The 18,854-nt window shown below is 35.1% G+C and overlaps 1 protein-coding gene across 1 annotated transcript in view; it reads left to right on the top strand.

The window, feature by feature from the left end:
- Positions 1–345: 345 nt before the first annotated feature.
- The window catches only part of HEPHL1 (hephaestin like 1), an 84,930-nt gene continuing 66,421 nt past the window's right edge, over positions 346–18,854 (top strand). The window contains exon 1 of the mRNA XM_074304518.1: positions 346–515. Coding sequence (XP_074160619.1) covers positions 346–515 — 170 coding nt within the window. The remainder of the gene's footprint in view (positions 516–18,854) is intronic.

Here is an 18,854-nt window from a genome sequence, read left to right as displayed (position 1 = left end):
AAAAAAACCCTCAAGTACCTAAGCGGTCAAATTGTCCAACTGTCATTCCTGGTAAAACAAAACAAAACATGTGACTAATGGACACCCAAACATAAAAATATACCTGGGCAGCACATAAGCCAGTTGCACATTTTCCAAAAGACTGAAAGATATCTTGTAACCATAATAATTCCCTCATTGGACCTGCTCTACTTCAATGAGCTTTCAAACTCTGTCCCAACCCCAAATTGAAAATAGGAGGAGCCATGCTTCATTCATTCCTTACTTATAACTAGTCCTGAGTGAGGGGGAGGGACAGGGCAAGGCTCTTTACTGAGCACACTGCTGCCCAAGTTACATTCACCAATGCCTCCAGAGCAGCTCACTGGCTGCATCCTTTTGTTCACATTCCTTTGTCTGCCTGGGCTGGTTGAAGCAGTCACAAGGACATACTATATTGGGATTGTAGAAGAACTCTGGGATTATGTACCCCAAGGGAAGAATGTTATTACAGGGAAAAGTTTCTCAGAAGACAAGTAAGTAAAGTTGTAATTTTTTTTGCTTTTGCTTTTAAATTTCCTACTTTAGGTGGTTTTATATTTCTGAAACTACTAGTGTGGCTAGTTAGAGTAAATGTAAATTTAATTAAAGTGGAAGGGGGATTTGTTTTGTTGAATGACAATTAAAGGCATCTGTTGATAATATGGGAGGGATGGTGTGTGTTTAAAGTTCCCAGTGGAAAAGGAGCCCCATTGATTTCATTCTGTGAAGAGACAGGTGGAAAATCAGGTGTCTTCCTTACCAGAGTTTAAAATAAAAATGACAACAACATACTTCACCATGAACCTATCTACCTAAGTAGTAGTTTAGGCTTGATTTGTAAAAAAATGGTGGGCTCATCCTAGGATAAAAATTAATGGAGTTGTATATATATTTTGTGGGTATATATATATACACAGACACATACATATTTACTCTTTTCCAGATGCTTTGTGGTTTTTTTTTTTTTCTCTTTTTCAATGAAAAGGAAGTAGAAGTATCCTCCAGGAAGTAATCTCTTTCAAAATTTTTTTTAGAGAACAAGACAATGGTAGAATGATTTGTCTTAATTTTTAGATCAACTTAGAAGTTCACAGTTCACACTTGCCTTAGACAATCAGAAAGATTCAACCAATAATTAAATTGAAACTGATTCATTGTTTCCTTTTTCTCTTTCATCAATGGTAGAAAGAGGATTGTTATTCTTGTTGATCCTTCCTGGAGTAGTGCAGTCTATCTAAGCCTACATCACAAGTTTATCAGATAATTCTAAATTTTCAGGTTTTTTAGATGAGTTGATGTGTGGTAGAAGGAGGTCTAGACTGATTCAGAAGATGTAAATTTGAGTAAAATTTCTGGGTTTTAATAACTATGTAATCATGGCCAAACCACTATGATCTGCAACTTCCTTATCTATAAAATAGGAATAATATTGCTTGAACTAACTTCTTCTACTGTTCCCCCTTACTACTTATGTTATATTAAGCAAATCATAATCTAGATATGACACACACACATATTTGCCTGCTGGCTATCTTCTCAAAATTATGTCCTGAACCAGATTAAAATGTAATTATTAAATATTTATATTTCATAATGTTAATATGTAGTTTTCTAAGTCAATATGTAGCAGCAAGAATCCTATGTCTATTTGAGTTTGATCCATTGACTTACCCTCTCTGGGTCTTAGTCTTTTTATTTGTAAAATGTGAAAACTGTACTAGAAAGTCTGTGAGGTCCCTTTTACTTCTAGATTTGTGATTCTATGTGGTTGTTGTGAAGAAACAATTTTGTAAACTGAAGAGTTATGCACAAGGAAGTTGTTGCTAAAGATTTATAAACCTTCATTTTTCCTTTTGTTTTTATTTCTTAATATATTTTGTGGAGAGGAAATGGGAATAATGGATGTATAATACCTTAAGAACATTTCTCATCAGGGACTCTTTCCTTCTTTCCTTTCTCTTCCTTCCACTTGATATCTCAAGGGTTAAATATCTAGAATTCTTCCCTTTTCTCTTATCCACCATACACATCTCTCCTTGACTCTGGAATCACTAGTTTTTGCTTTCATTTTTGTATTTTTTGAACATCCTTTCAGATGTATTGACAGTTCTGGAAGTCCAGTGATTTGTGCTGCAGATAAGCAGGGTTTTTTCCCCATGGATTCCCACGATCTGTTTCTAAGGAAAGCAGCTATCAAAAATGCTATTGGTAATATATAACAGCTAAATTCTGATGCTCTTAAGGATTTGAATGAACCTGATAAGTTTTGAAAATTTATCATTTATCATTTTATCATAAATTTGAGGTTAAGCCAGCAAAATTTGAAGACATAGCACTTAGTGGTAGGGAACAAAGAGAAAAGATACAATTGGCTTACTGTATTTAAGATCCCTAGCATTAATCAGAGAGTCATAGATTGGATTGGAATAAATAGATTCTATATAGATTGGAAAAGCCATTAAGTCCAACCTTCTCATTTCAGCTGTGCAGAAACTGAGCAACAAAGTGATGAAGTGACTTGTCCAATGTTTTCTTAAATGTTTTCTTAATGCCAAATCTAATGATCTACCAATCAAATTAGTCAAAAAGCATTATGAAGTGCATATATATTAGGCACCATGCTTTGAACTGGTAATATAAGAAAAAAGAAAACAGCCTCTTCTTCTGTCTAAAACCAAAGCAAGCACGATCCAAATTTGCTTGCTGAGAAAGGATTGTCCATTTACTATCCATGCTTCTGAGAAGGATTTCTCTATCAGCACTAGAGGACTTGGATAGAAGTTGCTAAGGACCAGATTTCTGATATATATATATAAGGAGAACCTTCCTAAAAATTAGAATTTTTAAAAGCAGAATGAGCCATCTTTAGTAAGAATAGGTTTCCCTTCTCTGGAGGTCTTCAAATGGAGGCTGGATGAAAACTGGGTAGCAATGTTGCAGATGATTTTTCTATTTAGCCACACAGATGGGTCAAATTGGTTTCTGAGCTTCTGCATTTCTATATTTCTCTGTAATTAGAGCAGGAGTTGTATTAGGCTCTCTAGGTGGCTACTGAGGCTATTCTAACTCTAATTATGGAAAAATACAACTGAGGACTAATTACAATGAAGACCTAAATCTCCTTGAAAATATTCTAAGGGATAAGAATAACCAAACAAATCCTCCTCACCGAGAGAAATTTAGAAGTAACATTGATGGTCAGCTTGACAAATAGGTGACTCCTATTAATCAAAACTGGGCTGCTACTTCTCCAAAGTGATCTCCAAGGAACTTCTCTTTGGTTTCATTCCAACTTAGCCAAAAAATTCTCTCAATCAGAAACAGAAAATGCTATGGAGAAAATATCATCAAAGTAAAGAAACAAAACAAGAGGTGGGGTATGAGGCAAGACAGAAAAGGGCTCCCTAGAATCTTGTTAGATTGAATAACCTGTTGAATAACCTGCATATTGACTCCATAAGAGGAAGAGTGTGGGTACTGACAGACTTTGTCTTAAATCCTGACTCTCAGAAGAGAGAAGGAGGTTGAGTGGAGAGTTGGTGCTCACTGCTGGCTGATTCTCTGGGTAAGCATCTGGAAGTCATAAAGTGTTGGGTGAGGCCTTGGGTCTTTTGGGGGGCACTGACCCCTATTTTGAGGCAATGAGACATGCACCATATATGTGATGTGTTTTCCATCTTAAATAAAGGACATGACATTGAGATGAATAATGTAAACTTTCACTTTCTTCCCTGGTTTTCTTTATAAGCAACAGGATGTGTTTGTAAGATAGTGGACAGAAAATAAAATGATAATCTATATCTAGAAACAGGCAACTACAGAAAAATGTAAACTCATTGGCTTTACAGTCAGAGACTCTTTTATGATCTTGGGCAAGTCATTAAAATTTTCTGGGCCTCAGTTTCCTCATTGAGTAAAGGAGGCAGTTAGGCTGGAAGCTCACTGAGGTTCCCTTTCACTCCAAATTCTATGATTTGTATGAACAAAGCACTAGGATGCTTAAGCTTATAAAGATCCATTATCCTGTATACAATTCAGTCTGTAATTTGATCTCATGAACAACTGTGGCCTACATTCAACCAACTGATCAATGTGCTTTTCCATACAGATGAGGACTTTAAACATAGTCAAAGTAGTCATAGTAATTTCTTTTAAAATATTTGCCGAAAATTAACACAACTCTGAGGTACCACTACACATCGTTCAGATTGGTTTAGATGACAGGAAAAGATAATGATAAATGTTGGAGGAATAATGTTGAGACATTAATACAATTAATTAATTGTTGGTGGAGTTGTGAACTGATTCAACCATTCTGGAGAGCAATTTGGCTTTGACCCAACAGTACCTTTACTGGGTCTGTGTCCCAAAAAGGTCAGAAAAAAAGGAAAAGGGCTTAAATGTGCAAAAATGTTTCTGGCAGCCCTTTTTGTAGTGGCAAGCAACTGAAAACTGAGTGGATGCCCATCAGTTGGGGAATGGATGAATAAGTTATAGTATATAAATATCATGGAATATTATTGTTCTATAAGAAATGATCGACAGAATGATTCCAGAAAGAGCTGGAGAAACTTATAGGAACCGACACTAAGTGAAGCGAGTAGAACCAGGAGAACACTGTATATAGCAACAAGAAGATAATATGATGATCAACTCTGATGGAGAACTCTTTCTAGCAATGAGATGATTCAGGCTAATTACAATAAGACTTGTGATGGAGAGAACCATCTGCATTCAGAAAGAGGATTGTGTAGGGACTGAATGTGGATCACAACAAATAATATTTTACATTTTTGGTGGTTGTTTGCTTGCTTTTTTTTTCTTTCTCATTTTTTCCCTTTTTGACCTGTTATTTTTTTGTGCAGCATAATAAATGTGGAAATATGTAAAGAAGAATTGCACCAATTTAACATAAATTGGATTACTTATTGTCTAGGAAGGGGAATTGGGGGAAGGAAGGGGAAGAATTTTGAACACAAGGTGTTACAAGGATGAATGTTGAAACTTTTTCATGTATTTTGAAAATAAAAATCTCTTGTTAAAAATGTTTGCTGAATTTGTTGAAGGACATTGACAAACGGGAGATCTTCTATATCTACAGAAGGCAACCAAGAGAATGAGGGCAATCCACCATAATGATACCATGTCGTGTGAACAACATTGAAACTTTTAGTTTGGAAGAAAGAAGATGACTTAAAGATGACATTGCAATAGTCCTTAATAAGCTGTCATATAGAAAAGATATTAGTTTTATTATGTTTTGCCCCAGAGAAAATAATTAAGTATAATGGGTACAAGTTGCAAAGAGATTGATTTATTTGGGTTTGATTAACATAAGTTCTCTGAGATAGGAACAGACATGGTCTTGGGAAAAGTGTCCTGGACTGTCAGACCTGAAGATCACATGACAAAAGTATGCATACTGTCTCTACCAACTAATTGTATAAGTTTAGGCAAGTCCTCTCTGGACCTCAATTTTCTCAGTTGCAAAATCAGGCACTTAGAAGATATCTAAGAACATTTCCAGCTCTTTGTCTTGTTTAAAAAACAAAAACAAAAACAAAAACAAAACAAACTATCCAAATTAAACTATCCACAAGTGGAATGGGCTGCCTCCAATGGGAGAGTTCCTCTTCAGAAGAGATTTTTAAAAGGAAGCATTGGGTGAATACTTGTTCAGTATGTTGTAGTGGGTCCCTTCCTGCTCTGAGATTCTGTGATTCTATTCATAAATATGAAAACTATATTGTCAAGTTCATTGCTCCCTGTCATTAATTCTAGCTTTCTAGTTTCCTCTCTCTCTTTTCTTCTTTTGCACATAAGGGGAACACAATTAATTTTTTTTTTTTTTTTTTTTTTTGCGTAAAGAAGTGTCATGATTGTAAGAATTACTATGAATTAAGGAATGAAAAACAGAATGAGATGTAAGGGAGGCATATGATCTATAAATGTAGACAGGAGGGAGACTTACTGGACTAGAAGGAGAAGAACTGGGTTTTATTTCTGATTTTGACACTAAAAACTATATGATCTTTCGCAAACTACTTAAACACTTGATTCTCACTACCTACTTAGTAAATAACATCGACTTCATTTTATAAATGAAGGTATTGGATTAGACCATCATTGAGGTCCCTAAAGTTTTATCCAAACTCTTTATTGCAGGAGGACTTCTTTCAAAAAGTTAGTGAAGTGAAAAATCAAAACAAAACAAAAAATGATTTGCTATCTATTTAATCATATGGACCACAGTGGAAGACATCAAGGAATTAATTAGACAAAACATGAAAGGTTTCAAATTTGTCTCCATCTATTCAACTTCTACCCTCAAGGCCTGATTCAAACCCAAGCTTGTCTACAAAAGTTTTTCAAACAATCCTAATCTATCCCAACCATTCCCCTTCACAAATAATCATAGAATTTATGACTCATATTGGTGCCTGATTATATTCTAGTTTTTTCCTAATCCTTTTAAGTAAGTCAGTTTTGCATTGTTTATTAGACAGTAACACCTTTTGGATCAGATTACTTTAGCATATTTGTAATCATTAGTAAAATGCTTAGTAGTCATTAAAATAATATAGATAAGAGACAGTGAATAGAGCACCAGCCCTGAAGTCAGGAGGACCTGAGTTGAAATGTGACCCCAGACACTTCCTAGCTATGTAACCCTGGCAAGTCACTTAACCTCAGCAAAATATAGATAGATAGATAGATAGAATTGAAGTGTTAAGTTTTTCTTGGCCACAGACACAACTAAATTGAGAGTGATTGCATTCTAAGACATTGAAATTTAGAGATTGCTAACAATATTTTTACTCCTTCCCAGATAGAAAAATCTGATCTTAATATCTGAGTAATAAGAACAATTAGTTAAAATAGGAAGCTGTTAGATGGTTTACTTCCTTTTTCTTAACCCTGTAGTCTAATTTCAAGTGAATTCTTCATAATTTTTCATAGCCTCTTAAACAGCTTCCCCCCTCCCAAAAATCTAAGAATCACTAAGCCCCTGGATTTTATGTCCTGAAGTCAGAGGTCTTTCTTCATCTCCCCATGAACTAAACTGATTTTTTCTTTTTAAATATTTGAGACAGGGGAAAAAGATGGCACTTTCCATGCTGATTATCACAAGAACAAGACTTTCCAGTTATGCTTCTGTTTTTGATATCAACAAGATTATATAAAGTAGGACGCATCAGATGGAATTAAAAACAAATAAATTTGGAGACTCAAGCTGGCCAATGTCACATATGTCAACTAATTCTGTAGTTTTGAGAATGAGATGGAAAATAAATGATTAGAGCTATCAGTCCTCCAACAAAGCACCATCTATTTATTTAGTGCCTACTACGTGCCGAGTTTCTTGGTGGATATTTGGGAGTTGCAAAGTTTATGTAAGATATGACACCTACGTTCAAGAATCTTATAGTTTAGTAGGAGGATAAAATGCAAAACAGCTACTTGTAGCCAAGATTTTTGCAAAACTAAGAAGGTACAATTTAATAGATTTCCCATATATTTAAGTAACTTGGCTGCTGGCCTGAAAACTAGAGTTTAAAATACAATTGAGACTATGTGACAATGTTTTAAGGAGATTGTGACATTTAGGAGTTAGAATCTATTAAGAAAGATTCAAGCCAGGCTCCCATTCAGTACATCTTAGCTGCATTTAATTTGAACAAATGAACTCCTTTGATTTACTTGGCAACTGTGCCAACATTTTGATCTACTTACGCTAATCCTGGTTGAACCAATAAAGTATTTAATTAAAGCTTCTAAGTCTGGGATACTCCTCTTTGGAGTATCCAAGCCTTAATCCTCACTTTAGGCCTGAACATCATGCTGGTTCAATAGAAGAGAATTCATTTCTGGTCAGTGCTAAACTAATAAAGAAAATTATGTAGGCAAAATGGCTCCTGGACCTCGAGTATGATGGTGAGCATATGGTGACAATTGCCCTCATCTCATTATTTTAGAAGTTGATAAAAGGAAAACTATGCTAACCATATTATTGCTTCATGGAGTCAACCAATGTAAAACCTGATATTAAGGAGACCCTTGTATATCTGCAAGAAAGAGACAAGGCTTTGCCCAAGTTTTGAAGAGAAAAGGAAAATGTCATTTTATTAGGAGCAAGTTTTTTAAAGAAGGATATTGTTCACAATTTATTTACTATCTCATCCCATCATCATCATCATTATCAAAAAGTATTTCTTAAGTTCTTAGGTGAGGATATTGTCATATTCTGTGGATCAATCCCATTTCTCTATTTCTTTATTCTACTATTTCCGTTTCTACTCCATCCTTTTCTTTTCCATATTGCAAGATCATTTATTTTTCCTCTTTTCTCTTTCCTTCTCTCTACCCTGTCCCTTCTTCCTTCCACTTGAAACTGGGCCTTTGAGTTGGTTTAAGGGAAGGGGAAAAAGAGTCTTCTGGGCTGGTAATAGGGAAAAGCCCACCTTAATGTCTTGGGGTGGGGAGGAAGTGACAGAAAACCAAAACAGATGAAGGAAGAGGAATGTCTTACAGTTTTGATTCATGGCATCATAGATTAAGCTGGAAGGAACCTTAGAGATCACTGAACCTAATTCATCATACAGATGAGGAAAGACTGAGAGAAGCCAAGTAATTTGCCCAATAGTTTATAAAGTGTTTTCCTTACAACAATCTTATAGCAATAATTAGTGCATGTTTTACTGTCTCCATTTTACAGTTGAAGCAGAGAACTGACATTCAGAGAAACTTCATTTCATTGCCCACCATCAAACAGCTAGCTAATGCCAGATGTGGGTTTGAACTCATTCTTCTGATTCTGTACCCCTTGCTTTTTTATGTTGCTCTGTTGCCAATTCTTCCCAGAGAATTTAAAAGTTTATCATATGTACATTTTATTTCTTCCTAGAGTGTCAGCTTTTAAACATTTGCCAGCATATTTATGCTACAGATCTCACTGTGTCCAAACCCAGACTAGTTTTCTGCACATGGATTCCTGAGCCTTACCTGTCCTTCTTTGAAGGTCCTTCTTCAAAATACCAGGACCAGAGTAGTAAGTGTGTGGAAAGCTTCTTTTGTCTTTATGCTTTCCCTTTCTCTCCTCTATATTTAGTTTCAATTTAGTGATTCATTTTGTAATAAATCTAATTTATTTTAGAGAAGATTCTTAGGGAAATGAAGTTTCAGAAGGAGAGAGTACAAGGGGAAGCACAGAGGACTTTATGATTAACTTAATTAGGGAGGGCTTATAGGCTCTACAGTTAGTTATAGTGTGTAATCAAATCTTCACCCCCCCCCCCCCCCTCTCTCTCTCTCTCTCTCTTTAAACCAGAATTGAAGTGGTCCTAGTCCTTTTTCCTTCTCCTTGGGGAATAATAGTCTTCTTCAATTTCAGAAAACTGTAAATTAAAGAGCTTAACACAGTGCCTGACAAGTAGGTGCTTAATAAATGTTTGTTCCCTAAGTAGCCTTGGTAAGATTGTAAGTACTCACCGAAATGTTACCCTCCCTATCAGGAATCTTTGCCCTAATCTTCTCTGCTTGAGTCAATTCTTCCCTTTCTTCAGGACCCATCTTAAGCCCTGAACTCCTCTGGGAAGCTTTCACAAAATGTCCTATCCTGCACTGATACTCTCCCTCTCTGAATTCCTACAGTATTGATCACCCCTCTTTTAGTGGAACCATAAGATTATGTAATCATTGAGATCAAAGATTGTAATCAGTCTAGATTTAGAGCTAGAAGAGATCTCAGAAACCATCTTATTTTACATAGGAGAAAACTGAGGTCAAGAGAAGTTAAATTACTTGTCTGAAGTCACACAAAGGAGCAAGTTGTCAATCTGGGATGTGAACTCAGGCTCTTTGATTTTTTACTCTATGAATATCTAGTCCTTAATCTCGATACCCATCTGTTGGAGGGAAAAAAAACCACACCCACAAAACTAATTTCCAAGGACTTGCAGGTACTTTCCTCAAGCAATTTCCATGGAATTTGTTAGAAGAGAAAAAAAAAATCAACAACCATAACAAGGTTAATTTTGGCAAACAAATTCTCTTTCTGACTAAAAAGGTGTCTGTGCTGACATTACTGCCCCCAGGGCTTTGGTCAGATTTCAGCAGCTTCATCCTGTTTTAATCCTAGTTCTGTGTTACAGCAGCAAGTAAAGCTAGGAGGCTTTACTCAATTGGATTTCTTAGCAACAGGAAATGGATTTTTCACAAGCTTCCATGACTGTAGCAGGTGGTGGAATGTCTTGGGGGTGGGAGTAGTGGAGAGGAAGTCTTTTGCAGTTGCTTCCAATGGTATCTTCCTGGGGCTATGCTATAAACAACAAACTCACCCTTCCCTGGCATTCTAATTAATATTTCATCTGGAATTAATTCCTTTGGAGAACTCCCTTGAAGTTACACCCTTATCATCTTTCAGGGACATACATGATTTGCATTCTCCAAGATGAACAGTGGTTGGGTATTTTTGCTTGGATGTTAAACGTATGCTATGTATCTTGTGCTTAGTTTGTTCACATATTTATTTCCTCTGAGTCTGTTGTTCTTATTCTTCTCTTTGTAATTGTCTTGTCAATTTGACCTCCTATCAGTCATTTCTAATGTCTTAGACAAAAACTGGACTAGATCCATAGTTGAACAGAAGGAACTGAGCCAGCTCCAGAATTGAGTCACAAGATGGAATCAGTATGGTTCATTCCAATTCCCACAATTAACCACTTGCTGTTCTAATCCTTTCATTTCCCTCATTACAAAATCTAACCTGAATTCTAATTCCAAGAATTTTGTGGCTTGCTCTATGAAAAGACTCCACTTTTTATATGCAGAATGAGAAAGAACAAACAAATGAATGAATGGTTCAGGGACTGAGTCTTATTGTTATCCCATTTTATTATTAGAAATTGACCTTCTGATCTGGAACTAGTCCTACTTTTTATTTGTACCCCCAGAACTTATTTTTTTTTTCATTTTCATTTATTTATTCAAATATCTACATGTGTAGTAGAGGATTGAGATGACTGAATAAAAGGAAATAGCAGAGCCTGGCTCAATCTTGCCATTAAACAAATGGATTACTAAATATCTTGCAAATTAGAAAGTTACTAAATAATTTTCAAGTAGAAAACATGATCTAGATCCCTTTAGAGAGGAAGATAAAAAGACTTCAGATATCAACAATAAGAAATTCTCTATGGGATGAATATAAAAAAAGAAAGGGAAATCAGGGATAGTTATAATATCAGACAAGGCAACAAAAATAGACAAAAAGAGATAATAACAAGTATATAATAAAACTATAATAGGAGATCTTAATTTACTCCAGTGGTCCTAGATAAATCTAATTAAATAATACAAAATGAAGTTAAGGATATGAATAGATTTTTAAAAAATTAGATATGACAGATCTTTGGTGATTATTGAATAGAAATAGAAAAGAGTATATATATTCCTGAAAGCTGTGAGAACTATGATCAATATAATGAGCATTCATAATTCCAGAAAAATGATAATGAAACATGTTATGTATTTTCAGAAGGTGATATTTACATTTGTTTAGTGTAGATATTCATATAGTGTAGAATGACTTTTATACAAATGTATATGTGTATATACACACATACATACATGGCTGCATACAAAAATGTATATATGTGTGTATAGGTGGATAGACAGATAGATAATATTTGTGTATGTATGTGCATATAGCCATATAGGTGTTTCTGTGTTTGCAAGCATTGCAGAAATTGGTTTTGTTTGACTAAATACATTATTTTCTTTCTTTCTAATATATATTATGTATATATGTGTGTAGGTAGATAGATATTATCTGTATGTGTTTGTGTAGCCATGTATGTGAATCTGTGTTTGTAGTTATTGCAAAAATTGGTTTTGTTTGACTAAACATATTTGTTATAATAAACTTGTTATTTCTTTCTTTCTTTTAACAGAGTGGGAAAGAGAGAAAAGAGAGTTTGGGGGTGGTACAGATGTGAAATGTTTCTCGAACTTTCAGATAAGGCCACCATCCTATTAATTTTTCTTCAATGTTTTATCTTGTTACAAGAGACACAAAATGAGAATAAACTGAAAATGTATACTATATATATGTAATGTAAAAATAAGACACATCAATAAAACTGAAAAACCTTTTCAAAAGGTGCTACATAATGTCAGAGAGAGAGTCTAATCTTTGGTTCTGGGTTTCTCTGCTAGCCTAGTTGACTTTTGCAGTCTGAAACACTGGAAGGAGGCAAATAAATTATTTGGAACCTCATAGTATTTTTTGGAGCACAAAGGAGTATTTTTTCCCTTCTCTATTCCCAGCACCTTATATTATTTATTATTATTATTTATATTGCTTAGGCACCTCATCAATTCCTGTGCTCAAATAAAGGTTGCAGAGTTGGATGTGGAACTAGTTTTTAAATTCTGAGCACATTCTTTGTATAAAACAACGAAAGTCATATGAGGAGAAGGAGAGGAATTCTGGAAAAAATGAAGGAGAAAAATAAGGAAAAGAGAGAAAAAGAAGAGGGAGAAAAGAGGAGAGATAGGAGATTGGCAGAACAGAGAAGGAACAATGTTTGGAGTTTGTGTATTATTGGAAGGGATGTGAGAAGAGATGGCCTTGAAGAGATTGGCTGTGTCCAGCTATCCCTGCATAGCCTTGATCAAGAGCACAATTATAGAACTTCATGAATTTTTGATTGAGTCAGTGAGTTTGTGTCTCATATACGTTGTTTCACAGATCAACCTTTGTGTGCCACTGGTGATAAGGTACTTTTAGAGGAATAGTGCCCAAGGAGGGAAGTTTTGATCTTGAGGTTGGTGAGTGGAGCCATAGGGGTATAGATTGACACTCCTTTTCAGATACAATGATAGTATTAACTTGATTACTCTATCCAGATCCTCCTGGCTCAATCAATCTATCCACTGCACTATATTGTTCCTTCATATACAAATTTGGTCTGCATTACAACCTTGTGAGTCCAATAGCATAAGTATTACCTCTACTTAATGGATGAGGTAACTGAGACTTATAAAAGTGAAATCACTTGTCAAGGTCACCACAGTAGTAAGAGTTAGGGTTGGGAGTTAAACTCGGGACTCCTAACTTTATTTCCAAAGCTTTTTCCTTTAGCATCCCTAATCCTATTACAGAAGAGTAACTCAAAAGTTCATTCCTTTTGTTAGTGAGTCAACTATGTCATCTACACATAAAGAAAATGATGCATTATCAGGTGCCCTGAGTAAGGTACTACCTGTATATCTGTCTAGCTCAAGGTTAGAGGCAATAGTAATAACTTGTGTAAATACAGTAAATGGACTCCTTTGGTTCACCAGCTTTGACTTAACTTTCAGAGAGATTCAGGTAACTCAGGAAATTTCACTAAACCTAAAGATTCGTTCTATTTTCAGTCAAGTCTTTGGAGTCTACTACTAGATAGACTCAGGGTTCCCTCCCATCCAATCTGGCCATATATTTGCCTTCAACCAGGGGCTTCCACTCTGATAGTAATATCTTCTTCCCTTCTGTATCTCAGTTTCATAATTTCTGAATGATTAATTCTCAGTCGCTTACCACTGAGATCATGCAGGAACTGTGATGCCAAAAATACCTGAGCGTTTGCCTTTGCGTCAAGTATAAGATTGGTGGATCTACTTAGAAAACTGATGTAAGACCTACAAGATTAATTTGTGTATACTAGTCACAACTTTGAAGAATTAAATGTGAACTCCTGAATTATTCCATCTGTTTAAAAAAAAATTTTTTTTTTTTTTTAGAAAACACAGCCCAAATTTGGAACTATGCCTAAAGGGCTATCATTGTACATTCCCTTTGATCCAGCAGATCTCTACTGGGTCTATATCCCAAAAAGATCATAAAAATGAGAAAGGATACCCCCATGAGCAAAAATATTTGTAGTAGTCCTTTTTGTAGGGACAAGGAACTGGAAACTGAGTGGATGCTCATCAGTTGGGAAATAGCTGAATGAAATATAAATGTTATGGTATATTATTGTTCTATAAGAAATGATCAGCAGGATGATTTCAGAGAGGCCTAGAGAGATTTATGTAAACTGATGCTAAGAGAAGTGAACAGAACCAATACTACATTGTACACAGCAACAAGAAGATCATATGATAATCAATTCTGATGGATGTGGCTCTTTTTAGCAATGAAGTGATTCAGACCAGTCCCAATAGACTTGTGATGGAGAGAGCCAGAGAGAAGATTGTGGGGACTGAATGTGGATCACACCATAGTGTTTTCACCTTTTTGTTATTGTTTGCTTGCTTTATTCCTCATTTTTCCCCCCTTTTTGATCTGATATTTCCTGTGCAATATGATTAATGTGGAAATATGTATAGAATAATTGTACAAGGTTAACATAGATTGGATTACTTGCTGTGTAGGGGAGAAGAGAGACAGGAAGGAAGGGAGAAAATTTTGGAACACAAGATTTTGCAAGGGTAAATGTTCAAACCATTCTCCAATTGATAAATGGTCAAAGGATATGAACAGACAATTCTCAGACGAAGAAATTGAAACTATTTCTAGCCATATGAAAAGATGCTCCAAGTCATTATTAATCAGAGAAATGTAAATTAAGACAACTGTGAGATACCACTACACACCTGTCAGATTGGCTAGAACGACAGGGAAAGATAATGCAGAATGTTGGAGAGGATATGGGAAAATTGGGACACTGATACATTGTTGGTGGAATTGTGAATACATCCAGCCATTCTGGAGAGCAATTAGAACTATGCTCAAAAAGTTATCAAACTGTGCATACCCTTTGATCCAGCAGTGTCACTACTGGGCTTATATCCCAAAGATATTTTAAAGAAGGGAAAGGGACCTGTTATGTGCAAAAATGTTTGTTGCAGCCCTCTTTGTAGTGGCCAGAAACTGGAAACTGAGTGGATGCCCAGCAGTTAAAAAATGGCTGAATAAATTATGGTATGTGAATGTTCTGTAAGAAATGATCAACAGGATGATTTCAGAAAGGCCTGGAGAGGTTTACATGAACTGCTGCTGAGTGAAATGAGCAGGACCAGGAAATCATTATATACTTCAACAACAATACTATATGATGATCAATTCTGATGGACGAGGCCCTCTTCAACAATGAGATGAGCCAAATCAGTTCCAATAGAGCAGCGAAAGAACTCTTGGAGATGACTATGAACCACTACATAGAATTCCCAATCCCTATATTTTTGTCTGCCTAAATTTTTGATTTCCTTCACAGGTTAATTGTACACTATTTCAAAGTCCGATTCTTTTTGTACAGCAAAATAACTGTTTGGACATGTATACATATGTTGTATTTAACTTATACTTTCACATATTTAACATGTATCGGTTAACCTGCTATCTGGGGGAAGGGATAGGGGGAAAGAGGGGAAAAGTTGAAACAAAAGGTTTTGCAACTGTCAATCCTGGAAAATTACCTAGGCATAAAATTTTTGTAAAAATAAAAATTAAATTAAATTAAAAAAGGATAAATGTTGAAAATTATCTTTGCCTATATTTTGAAAATAAAAAGAAAGCTATTATTAAAGAAAAAAGAAGAAAAAACACAGAAAGCCTAGTTAAAGGAGATGAAATGAAGACATTTTACCCACTTAGACTGAACTTCTAGGCCTGATGATTTTTTACTCTCAAATATCACTCAATTAAATAAACCTTTATAATTAATTACCCACTATATGCTAGGCATTATGGTAGACACTGGGGACATAAAACAAATCAAACAATCTCTACTTGTAAAGTAGTTACATTCAAGTAAGGGAGACAATAAGAGCATATATAAATATATACAAATATTTTTAAAAACTACATACAAAATAGTTTGGCAGGAAAGACACTAGAAGTTGCAGCGAGGTCAAGAAAACCTTTGTAGAAGGTGGTGCTTGAGCTGTGTTTTGAAGGAAGTAGAGAGTTCTATGAGAAGAAGATGAGGAGGAATTACATCTAGAGATGGGGTACAGCAAGTCCAAAGACATGGGGACAGTAGATGGAGTTTTTAATTTAAAAGGAAGCTGGAAAGATGGTTTGGGGAGTAATGCTATAAGGGGTTTAAAAACTAAACAAAGGAGTGTTTTTTGTTTGCCTTTTTTTTTTTTTTTTTTTTTTTTTTGCTGAGGCAATTGGGATTAAATGATTTGCCCAGGGTCACATGACTAGGAAGTATTAAGTGTCTGAGATCAAATTTGAACTCAGGTCCTCCTGACTTCAGATCTGGTGCTCTATTCACTGTACCACCTAGCTGCCCCAACAAAGGAGTCTATGTTTGATTCTAGAAGCAATTGGAAACAACTGGAGTTTACTGAGTAGGGGAATGATACGATCAAATCTGTTTTTAGAGAAAGTTATTTTGTCACTAGGGTGCACAAATGGATTGAAATGGGGAGAAACCCAAGACAAAGAAATTAACTAGAAGTCTACACAAAGGTTAATAAGAGCCTGAACTAAGGTGGAGAAAAAAGAGAGGAAGAAAAGAGAAGCAAGAGGGAGAGAGAAAGACAAAGAAGAAAAGGAGGAGGAGGAGCAGCAGCAGCATAAGGAGGAGAGAGACAGAGAGTGAGAGGGAGGGGGAGAGGGAAGAGAAAGAGACAGAGATAGAGAGAAAGAGACAGAGACAGAGACCAAGAGAGACAAAGACTGAGAGAGACAAAGACAGAGAGATGGAGACAGAGAGACAAAGGGAGACAGAGGAAAAGAAGAAGAAGAAGAAGAAGAAGAAGAAGAAGAAGAAGAAGAAGAAGAAGAAGAAGAAGAAGAAGAAGAAGAAGAAGAAGAACAAGAAGAACAAGAAGAAGAAGAAGAACAAGAACAAGAAGAAGAAGAAGAACAAGAACAAGAAGAAGAAGAAGAACAAGAACAAGAAGAAGAACAAGAAGAAGAAGAAGAAGAAGAAGAACAAGAACAAGAAGAAGAAGAAGAAGATTTTTTTTTTTTGCTGTTTTTATTATTTCCTATGTTGAATTTGTCTTTATTAACATGGCTTTTGTGTGGAGTGATGAGCATTGAAAAGACTATGATAATACATCATTTCTGTTCTTTTGTTTATTCTCTTTCCCCAATATCCATGTAAAGAAAAAAGAAAACAGATTTAATGAAAAGCAATAGAGAGAGAATCAGGAAACTAAATTGAAATTTAAGAGGAGATAATTGGAGGCAATTAAATCCATTCCAGATTTTCTCCTTTAGGGGAAAACATTTTCCATTAAGCCAAATATGAATTCCTAGCATCTTTTCTGACAACAGATATGTGTTACCTGATGGCATGTTGATTAAAAATGGTTAACCATAATTATAACCATAACCATAACCATAACGAAGAAAAAAATGCTCAACCACCAGAATCTCTCCCCTTGTGGTTTTTCCTGTCTACTTTACCATCTATTTCTACCATTTCTCTCTCCCCCATTTTTTCACCATTTCTTTTTTCTCTTAATCCTTTTCCTCTTATTACCTTTCCTTTTGCTATTCTCAAAATTCTATTCCTCTCCTTTCCCTTAATCATCAACTATCACCTGAGATTCTTATTCTTACTCCTCCCCTTTTCTTCTCTCCTTTCCTTTACTATTACCTTCCTAATGCTTATTAATGTATGAACCAAAAGAGAGAAAACAGTAATTTGGTAATATCCATTCTTTTGTCTGAGTCTATCTTTTCTTCCCCAGAACCTAGTTTTTAAGAATAGGAATTAGATCTTTCTTAGTCAATTCTATGCAGTACTTTCTGCATGAAAAATAAGAATTCAATAAAAAAAATAGATAATACACGAACACTAGAATTAGGGGACCTGAGCTTGGCTCCTGGTGCCACTTCTGAATTTTTTGTGATCTTATGAATAAGAATGACTATAATTATGACAAAAGCACTTTAAGGCTTGCAAAGTGCTTACATATGCTATCTCATTTCATCTTCACATCAACTCTGGGAATTAAGTACTATTATTATCCCTATTTTATAAAAATGAGGAAGCTGAGATAGATTTTGCAACTTGCACAGGATCATATAACTATTAGGTTTGAACTGACTTCTTCTCAATGGCATATCCAGCAATCAGTCCACTGTACCACCCAGATGCTTCATCTTCTTATCATTTTCTTATCAGTAACATGAAAAGAATAATAAATATTTGCTCTTTACCTCACAGGAATAGTATAAAAGTTATAACTATAAATTATGTACTACAGAATCTTAATATCATGGAAATACAGAATCTCAGAGTTGGAATAATAATTACTAGAATTTATATCTCACTTGAAGATTTGCAAAGTATATATATATATTTATATGTATGTATATGTATATATATACACACATACATACACACACATACACACACACACACACACACATATATATATATATATATATATACATATATATATATATATTAACTCATTTAATCCTCCCATCATCCCTATGAGAGAGGTGCTATTATAATTTCTATTTTAAGAATAAGGAAATTGAATCAGAGATTAAATGATTTGCTCATGTTCATGTGGTTAAGTAACAGTGTGAGGCCGTATTTGAACTCAAGTTTTCAGACCCAAATTCACTTTTAGCTGCTTTGCCAACAAGATGTCTTAGAAGGGAGCACAGAGGCCATCTACTTCAATCCATAGCAGATTATTAGGGACTTCTTTCAAGCTAATGCTAAATTATCAATGACTTTCTTTGACCTGTCAGTCAACGAGGCCCCAAATCTATTTAAATTCTATTTAAAGAGAGAGCTCTACTCTCTCCATCATTTAGACAGGTATAGCAAATATTTCTCTAAAATTCTACATAAATTATATCT

The sequence above is a fragment of the Sminthopsis crassicaudata genome, chromosome 3 (genome assembly GCF_048593235.1).
Source record: "Sminthopsis crassicaudata isolate SCR6 chromosome 3, ASM4859323v1, whole genome shotgun sequence".
In the NCBI taxonomy this organism is placed as follows: domain Eukaryota; kingdom Metazoa; phylum Chordata; class Mammalia; order Dasyuromorphia; family Dasyuridae; genus Sminthopsis; species Sminthopsis crassicaudata.
The sequence above is the reverse complement of the archived record's forward strand: the minus strand, read 5'-3'. Positions and strand labels throughout refer to the sequence as shown.